The sequence below is a fragment of the Pagrus major genome, chromosome 11, assembly GCF_040436345.1.
Source record: "Pagrus major chromosome 11, Pma_NU_1.0".
Lineage (NCBI taxonomy): Eukaryota > Metazoa > Chordata > Actinopteri > Spariformes > Sparidae > Pagrus > Pagrus major.
Window position 1 is genome coordinate 11883729 of NC_133225.1, and position 9721 is coordinate 11893449.

General features: G+C 39.6%; 1 protein-coding gene across 1 annotated transcript; it reads left to right on the forward strand.

Annotated features, from left to right (window-relative positions):
* The first annotated feature begins 7564 nt into the window (after nt 1–7564).
* Nucleotides 7565–9135, forward strand: LOC141005408 (mast cell protease 1A-like). Its single transcript, XM_073477255.1, has 5 exons — nt 7565–7643; nt 7721–7880; nt 8063–8192; nt 8512–8763; nt 8850–9135. The coding sequence occupies exons 1-5, from the start codon at nt 7586–7588 to the stop codon at nt 9006–9008; spliced, it is 759 nt and encodes a 252-aa protein (XP_073333356.1). The 5' UTR covers nt 7565–7585; the 3' UTR covers nt 9009–9135.
* The last annotated feature ends 586 nt before the right edge of the window (nt 9136–9721 follow it).

Below are 9721 nucleotides of genomic sequence, written 5' to 3' on the forward strand. Positions count from 1 at the left end.
CAGGTCTGACCTGAGCATTCGCAGGTGTGTTTAAATGCTTGCTGGTCACATGACCAATTTCATTTTTTTCTAAGCAAGACTCAAACAGTAAACACATCACAGTATACAAAAACAATACAATTACATCAATCATGAAATCGAAAAATATGTATCAACCATGGTATAAAGTTAAAAACTTCAAAATTTCAATGCATGAATATTATAGCAAAATCTACTTACATATGAGCAAACAGTAATACACAAAACAAGGAAATAAAGTAGAAATACTACAAAGTGCTATATCCCAGCTTGAGACTACAGCCATTACCTATATACAGAAATACAATTACCTTTATGCAGAAAAACAATATAACATGACAAGAATAATATACATCCTACAAATCCATCCCTTACTCACTGCTCTGCAGGTGATAGTGTAGGCTCGACTTTCCCTACGCAGGATAGTACAGCTTTCCCTATGCAGGGTGATGGCTAAACTTTCCCTATGTATCCTACGGGAAGAAAAAGAAAAAACAGGTTAAAGAAAACAACTCAAATCCTGTGAATCATTTATTCCAAAAAGGTTCAACAGTAGACAGTTCATTAATCCAAAACGCTTCCCTTCTCAGGAGCTGTTTCATGATGTTCCCCCCTCTCGGATTAGGCAACACTCTTTCAATTCCAATAAATCTGAGGGAAGCTGCAGAACCATGATTTTTATCTTTGTAATGTCTGGTGATGGCATCATCAAGATTATTGTTTCTGATGGCCCCTTTATGCTCAGCAATCCTCAACTTCAGATTACGCTTTGTTTAGCCAACGTACATCAAGCCACATGGGCAAATAAGCACATACATTACATGAGTGGAAAGACAATTGATAAATTCTTTTACATTATATTTCTTTCCCGAATGGGGATGATTAAATGTTTTTGTATAAAATGTGTTGGCACAATGTGCACATTTTCCACATCTATTATTCCCATAAACTTGCTGAGAAAGCCAGTTGGTTTGTGTTGGTTCACTTTACATGGAACTGACAACAGTGTCTCTCACATTTCTGCCTCTCTTGAAGCAAAATCGAGGTCTGGAGGCAGATAGATGATTTAGGCTCGGGTCACATTCTTGTACTTTCCAATGTCTATTAATAATTTGTTTGACTTGCCTTGAAGCTGTGGAATTGTAGCGGGGGTTCTACTTTAAACTCCTCAAAAACGAAAAACGATGGCGTAGTCGAAAAATTATAAAGTGAAAATACCTTTTAATTTCACCAACCTCCACAATGTAGCAGTGCAAATATTTACAAAAGTGAATATAACAAACAAACTGTACAATATCTATATAAGGTGAAGATTGAATTCTGCAGTAATCCTATAACTTCAGAGAAACAAAACAAAAGTTGAGCAAAACCGTTCAACTTCTCTGGCTCAGATGTCACCTTCTCTGTGAACACCATGGCAAGACAGACACTACCCAGCCAAATGGCCCTCTTTTAAACCAAAAAGCCCCTCCCCTGGGTGTAGCCATTTTTACAGAATTAATCAATTTAATGATATTAATGGGCAGAGGAAACATCTACCGGTTGTTTAAACATTACCCTGTCATCTAAACATTTCCCCATAAACAAAACAAGTGATTTGGCCACACAATCACCATGAAAATAATAAAACATTGTTATTAATGGTCACCTGACCCTGGAGATGCGTGTCCCACTCTTTTTAAGGGCGGAAATGGTTTCGCCTCCGTTTTGCCTGCATGGCCGATGTAAACTGGTCGAAGAGCCGTGTGTGTGTGTGTGTGTGTGTGTGTGTGTGTGTGTGTGTGTGTGCGCGGACTGCAGCCAGCGACACCACGGAGCAATATGCATTGTGTGTGTGTGTGTGTGTGTGTGTGTGTGTGTGTGTGTGTGTGCATGCGCACACGTGTGTGTGTGTGCCTGTGTGTGTGTATGCGCTGCCCACAGTCAGTGACGGAGCTGCTCCGTCACAGGAATATTCTGACACATAGGTGGTTCTGTTTATATTTTCATGCTGAGAAGGTGGAGGATTTAATAATTCATCCCTCTCCCTCTTATTAGCCTTCTCAATAGCCCTGTCAATAAGAGATTTGTCATGTCCCCTTCGTTTGAACCGTTCAGCCATTTCTTTAGCCTTAATGTGGTAATCCTCTTCATTACTGCTTATTCTTCTCAACCTGATGAACTGCCCGTATGGGATATTATTAATGAGGCGGTCAGGATGGAAACTAGTTGCATGTGAAACAGTGTTTCTATCTGTGTTTTTACGATAGATAGATGTCTCCAATCTCCTGTTGTCATTCACAGAAATAAGTAGATCTAAAAAATGAATCTCTTGTTGACTATATTCCATAGTGAATTTCAAGTTAGAATATGTCCCATTATTGTAATCATTGAATGCCTTAAGGTCATCTTCACTACCTACAAATCCCATCACAATGTCATCAATAAATCTGCGAAAAAACAAAATGTTACCAGAAAATGGATTGTTATTAAATATATGCTTTTCTTCCAACAATCCCATATACAAATTTGGATAGTTAGGGGCAAAAGGTGACCCCATACTCATGCCTTGAGATTGCAAAAAAATATTTTTTATCAAATATAAAGTAATTAGACTTCAGAATAAACTTCGTCAATATCATAAGCAGTTCGGCAGGGAGAACATCTTTTCTAGGTTCCAAGTAAAAGTCCATTGCTTCTAAACCACCTTCATGTGGGATGTTGGTATAAAAGGCTTCACCATCAAAAGTAACCAGAAAGAGTTTTCAGGCATAGAAATGTGAGTCAGCAATTTTAAGACATCAGTGGTGTCCGCCACATATGATGGTAATGTCTTCACAATGTCTTTAATGAAAAAGTCCACAAATTGGCTTAAAGGTTTAGACAATGAGTTCTTACTTGCTACAATAGGTCTGCCCGGAGGATTCACCAATCGCTTGTGTATTTTGGGCAATAAGTAGAACACAGGAGTCATTGGGTATTCTACTTTCAGAAATTCAAATAGTTTTTTAGTGATCCACTGGTTTTCCAAGGCTCTGTTCAGAATAGAATCCCTCTCTTCTACGAAGGTCTCCACCGGGTTATGTGGTAACTGTCTGCAAAAAGAGGCACCACCAAGTTGTCTAAAGGCCTCAGTTGTATAATCCTTAGTATTTTGTACAACTACAGCCCCTCCCTTATCGGCTGCTTTTATCAAAATTTTAGGATTGTTCTGTAGTTCATTGAGGGCCTTTCTTTTGAATATGCTGATGTTATGATTCATGACCTTGTTTTTTGATTTAACAGCAGCTTCAATGTCTCTTTCCACAAATTTACTAAATGTGACCAGAGTAGGATTAGGGACACCCTGGGGCATAAAGGTAGATTTTTTTCTTAAACTTACTCAAAGGGTCACGGAGTCCCACGTCAGACTCATTCACTATATTGTGAAAAAAATGTTTCAAATGAAGCTGTCTGAAAAATGTTTAGGAGTCAACTTTCAATTTGAAAGCATTAACTTTATTAGTGGGAACAAAAGATAGCCCACGACTCAAAACATTAATTTGGAGGGTAGTGGATTATCAGAGATGTTAATTACTGAGAGTTCTACCTCCGACTGCGATTCCGTGTCACCATGTTCCACTCCCTGCTGGATGACGGGTGCGCGCCTCGTCCTCTGCCCCCTCCTGGTTTTCTTCTGGGTATGCGGTCTAAAAAAAGCCTCATCAGCGGAGGATGCACTGGTGTGGTCCTGATCACTCGTCCCCTCCTCACTGGTGAGGAGAAGTCTTAGATGTTGACCCCGACGGCTGCCTTCCTGTCGTCCTGGTGCGTGTGTGCCTGGTGCGCGTGTACGTCCGTGTGTGCGGGGTTTCCAGTTGCGCTGTGTGCTGGTTGTCCAGTTGTAGACTATCCCTCTTTTATAATCCTCCGCGTCTTGCTGGTACTTCTTCATTTTGTAGGCTTTCAGTTCATTCTCAAACTTAGTCAATTCCTCTTTTAATTCAGTTTCCATAGTTGAGTAGTCAGCTGTGCTCATATTGTGTTTCGGAGTAGTTTTTGTTTCTTGCAAATCAACTTTCACTTTCCGAGTCTCTTGCTTAGTTTGTTCAATAATGAGTAAAGTCAAATCAAGTGAGCACTTATTAAGGATCTGGTCCCACTTCTTTCTGAATTCACGGTCTTGATTACCCAGCGTGGGCTTCTTATTAATTCTCAGTTCTCTGGGGATTTGTTTGTTGCGTCAATATTCAGACAGTGCAATGCCGTGCCATCAAGGTACGACATCTGCGACTTCTCATTTGTCAGACTTACTCCTTCTGGCTGTCATCAAAGAGGGATAGTTGAGAAATAATATGTTGTGCCTCCAAATCATCGAAGGAGAAGCATGACGCTTGATTCTCGTGCTCACTTTGTTCATCCATAATGGTATGAGGTACATTCCTGCTGCCTACCAGATTTTTATTCATTCATGTGACTTTAGTCAAAGAAGGTCAGTGATGAACACTCATTAACAGAGACTTTATTACAAAAAAGGCACATTATTAGATAAGCAGTGTGTTGAAAAGATTAAAAAAACAATGAACGTGTGAATGAACAGGGCATTTTTCATCAAATGTAAATGATTCTGGTCAATTAAAAACATTAACAGACTCAGTAATGATCCCCCGTTATGGCACTTGGGATTAATCTAGCTCATTAGTTTCATGACTGGGTGGGAGGTGGGAAACTGGTTCCTGTGGTTCATGTAGTTTGTCACAGAATTCAGAAGAACTTTTTTGAGTGGGCTTTTTCACCAAAACCCAACACAGCCACTGGGTCACAGTGACAAAGTCTGACTTCCACACTAAAGAATCTGCACACATTATTATCTTATTTAATGAATTTAACAAAAGTCATTTAATCAAGAGGCTGAAAGTGCCCTAAACATTAATTGTTAAACTTGACCTGTACTGATTGCATAACGTATGTGCTTCAGCCGATACCCGATAAACAAGATAGTGCAAAGATAAAACATGTTGCAACCCTTTACATTTTCCATTGCACACAGGACATGGTAAGAAGTCAAGATAAAATAGATGATGACCACAAATGCAGACAAAGCAAAAAATATGTATAAAAGGGTTGTCTTCATTCATATTCTGTCCCTCCAAAAGTGTCAATAAGTACACTCATCAATGTTTAATACTTTTTTAAAAATGATACTTTCAATCCCACACAGCTGAGAAACTGCAGAACGTTTCACTAGAAAACCACATTGTTTCTTAAGAATTCTTTTGAACTCAAATCTGATGTAACACGCTGAAAAGAGGAAAGTGAGAAAACACTTTGCAAGATTTATTAAACCACAACTGAGTAAGAATTTTCTCTCTGCCAATCATTAAGATGAATATTGAATATATTTGCTTTTCAGGCAATGTGGACTTTAAAGGGATACTATGCAGGATTTATCCGTTGCTGTTAGTAAAAACACTAAGAAAATCAGAAAACGCAGACTTTGGTCAAGATACTCTGCAGAGCTTTTCCATTGGCTAAGTGGTTTCATGGAAGATGTCTAACGAACTAAAGAACTAGATTTTTTTCAAAAAGCATGTGTCATGCAGGGGGAGGATAAACACCATGGCAACCCAAACATCTCTTTTAATAATAACGTATAACTCATCTATAAAGCATTAATGAATGATTTGTCTGAACTTTTAATAAAGGGTTCCTTTTTCGAAAGTTGAAGCACATTACCCAGGTCAAACTCATTTGGCTGGGTGATACTGATAGAGCGATAGCGATGGAGACAAAGGCCAAGGTCTCAAAGTCAGTCTGGATAAAAGAAGGAAAACCAAAAACAAAGTCAAAGCTAGATGCCATCCTGCACCCAACACAGAAAAAACAAAGAGGACTTCTCAGTGAACAACAGCTCTAGATGCTCACTGTATTTAGTGCTGTCTATACAAAATGGATACAATATGAACAGTTATCACATGAACAAAAGAAGGAAGAATGTATAAAAGTAAGTGTCACACTGACTATGATGACACCTAATAATCACATGATCAATGATGTTTCGCAAACTTGCAAAATGGCATTGCCAAAGGATGTGGCCAGAAGTCAACATAAAGCAGATCAAACACTGTTGTATGAAAGGGTCGACTTGACTGACAACCCCAAAGCAACAGGTTGAGGCTCCTGCCGCCATGATGCGTGCTCTGCAGAAGTTTCTGCTCTTTCATGCTCTGACATGTCTCGGACTGAATGGTAAGCTGCTCAATCTGACTGCTTTTCATCAGCCTGCCAATGTGATGTTAACTTATTTTAACATCTCTTCATTTTCTTCTCATGTTTTCAGCACTTGGGAATGAAATCATAAACGGGCAAATTGCTCCACGGAACCGGATGCTGTATACGGCCTCGTTGCAGACCAGAGGTGGACATCACTGTGGAGGCTCCCTCATCAGTGGCAACTTTGTCCTCACTGCTGCGCACTGTGATTCTGAGTGAGTTAAGTTTCATCTTCCTGAAATTGTTTTTTTCTAATTAAAAGTTACAAAAATTCACTTTTTTCAAAAGAAATGTATAATCTGTTTCTTTGTTTCGTTGTTGGCAAAACAACCTGAGAAAATCTACTGACAACCTCTCAATTCTAACTTTTTGCAGAGGACTGGTGAGGGTTGTTTTTGGTACCCACAATCTCAGTAACACTGAGATGTCCACCCATCAGTCGTCAGTGCTACTGCACATGCCTTTGACAAGTCTTGGACAACAGCAGATTTAGCTTGTGCGGACGAGTGGGTACTTCATACCGGGGCTCAATCACCTTTAGCATGTGTTTAAAACCAGCGTTTTCAACAACTGAATATGGTCTTAGATCCGCTGCTATAAAAACTCTGATGGCAGTTGTTATAGCTTTGGCCCGATCTGAATTGCTAGGGAGAGGCTGCTTGAATGCCGAAGTCAGCAGCATTTGCACTAAGGTCGTTTTTTTTCTTGTAGCAGAAATAAAAGTAGCCATTAGTGCTAAATGGAAAATACGCCCCCCCGCCTTGCAGCTAGGTGTAGCCGGTCCTAGAGTTTGTCTGAACCTGGGCCTTAGATTACAGGGGGAGTCACCACGGGTGACAAGGCCCAGTTTGGATTTGGCAGCCTGACATGAGAATGAACACACAGAACTGGATCAGAACACAGCCTCCAAGACTGGCCGAGGGCAGTTTGACAACAGTCAGTCAGTCAGTCTGACCAAGACTATGACTTTGGGGACAACAAAACAAAACACGTACGTTTCTGAACTGATACAACAGCAGATTTTCATCAAATTTATATTGGTCAATCAAAAACATTAACAGACTCAGTAATGATCCTTAATTATGACATTTATGGGATTAATCTAGCTTATTAGGTTCATGACTGGGTGGGAGGCAGTATTGCTCAAAGCCAACGCAGGAAACTGATGACCGATAAACAAGATAGCAACCCTTTTGCATTTTCCATTGCACACAGGACGTGGTTAGAAATAAAGATGAGATAGCTGGTAATCACAAATGCAAACGAAGCAAAAATTATGTTTAAAAGGGTCGTCTTTGCACCCCCAAGAGGACCAGTCAGTTGACTTGCTGCCATCATGCATGCTCTGCACAACTTTCTGCTCTTTCATGTTCTGATATATCTCGGACGAAATGGTAAGCTAACAGAATATTTTCATTAATTCCATTTAATGAGACATTTAGCTAATTTTCATTTTAACTTATCTTTGCAGCACTTGGAGCTAAAATCATAAATGGGGTAAAAGTCCCCGACAACTTGATGCGGTATATGGCCTCAGTGCAGGACAGTGACGGACATGTGTGTGGAGGAGTCCTCATCAGCAACAACTTTGTCCTCACTGCTGCGCACTGTCATGATGATGATGATGAAGAGTGAGTTTCGTTTCATCTTTCAGGAGTTGTTTCTTTTTGATTTAAAGTAATAAGTTATACAAGCCAACATTTTGTCAAAAAATGTATCTTTTTTTGTTTTGTTGTTGCTTTGTTTTGTTTTGTTGTTGTCAAAACAACCTGAGAAAATCTACTGACGATCTCTCAATTCTAACTTTTTGCAGCGGACTGGTGAGGGTTGTTTTGGGCACCCACAATCTCAGTAACAATGGGACAGTGAGAGACATTGTGCAGAGATGCAAACACCCTCATTATTGGGATCACACAACAGGAAGTGACATCATGCTCCTCAAAGTAAGTATATATTCCTTCAGCCCATTTGTCCCAGATGATGTCTTGTGTGTTTACAGTCAAATTAGATGCATTTAAGCTTTGCTTGTTTTTCTCCTGTGAGGGTAAATGTCAAAAGTGGCAAAAAAACAATGTGAAATTCAAATGTCCCTGAAATTCTAGCCAAGACACAGCACTATCAAAGCTGTTATATAGTAGAGTTAACTTTCATTTAAAAGATTCATTAGCTCAAACTTCTAGTGATTGTTTAACTGAAATCTGATGAAGAGTAAAACCATGTTCAGACACTGTTCATTTCTACAGTCTGGTTTTGTGTCTCCAGCTGTCTGAGAGTGTTCCAGAGGGTGGAACAATACAACGCATTCCTCTCCCCCCTTCTAACATGAACCTACAACCCAACCAAATGTGCCATGTAGCTGGATGGGGAACGACCGAAGCTGGTACAGGTGTTACTGACCTGAGAGTGGTGGGTGTGTCTGTCGTCGACCAGGACGTCTGTAGAGAGAGATGGACTGGGATTCCTGAAGGTGTCATCTGTGCAGGTGGATATCGAACACTCAAAGGATCCTGCCATGTAAGTTTTCTGTCCCTTTTTAGAAAGTTTATGAACACATTACATATTTTTTTGGATCAAAATATCAAGATATTTCCATTTTACAGGGTGATTCTGGTGGTCCTCTGGTGTGCAACGGGATGGCTGCTGGTGTTGTATCTTACGGAGATTCAGATTGTAGTGACCCAGGCTTTCCCGATGTCTACACAGACGTGTCCCAGTTCCGTCCCTGGATCGGCAAGGTTCTCAGGCAAAATGGTTGTTAAATGCAACAACCTTACACAAAGCTTTGCTTCAGCATACCTTCATTGTATTTAGGAGGTGTAGTCGTGTCTAAGTCGCTCTGTCAGTGTTTGCTCCTTAACGCAAAGCAAAATAAAAAAATGTTTCAAATATTGTTTTCTCTTTTCTTCATCTGACGACAGAAATGGCATTTTAGTTGTTTTTGCAGTAACATATCCACAAACTGTCTTTGGGTGAATTATATGCAGGATGCAGTAGAGCTACTGTAACTGGCTTGTGTTGGAAAATATTCATTCATGTGACTTTAGTCCGAGAAGTAGGTCACACTTGTTAACAGAGACTTTATTACAGAAAGGCACATTATTAGAGAAGCAGTGTGTTGAAAAGATTCAAAAACAGTGAACGTGTGAATTAACAGAAAAAGAAACAGAGCTTTATAAAGATTTTATTATTATAATTGAATTTACTGTATAGCTCGGTGTCTCCTCAGCATAAAGCTATGTAACCTCAGCTAACCAGAGTGAAGGGCCTGTTACAATGTTGAACAGCTTTAAGCTCCATGATACAGAGTGGGTATGAAGACAATTTAAATAAAGAATAAAAACAACAAAAATCACATCTGTATCGGTGCGTTGACTCTAATTCAATGATTAATGAGAATAAATTAATCCTACTGTACAGTAAACCACCTACATTAGGACAAGACAAAAGAACATTATGTTTATTCAGGCAAAAG

What these genes read in the sequence shown, in the direction of transcription:
- LOC141005408 (XM_073477255.1), top strand. Translation starts at nt 7,586, where the DNA reads ATGCATGCTCTGCACAACTTTCTGCTCTTTCATGTTCTGATATATCTC. An exon ending in GATATATCTCGGACGAAATG is followed by an intron (nt 7,644 to 7,720) that starts GTAAGCTAACAG and finishes TTATCTTTGCAG; the next exon opens with CACTTGGAGCTAAAATCATA. An exon ending in GTGACATCATGCTCCTCAAA is followed by an intron (nt 8,193 to 8,511) that starts GTAAGTATATAT and finishes TTGTGTCTCCAG; the next exon opens with CTGTCTGAGAGTGTTCCAGA.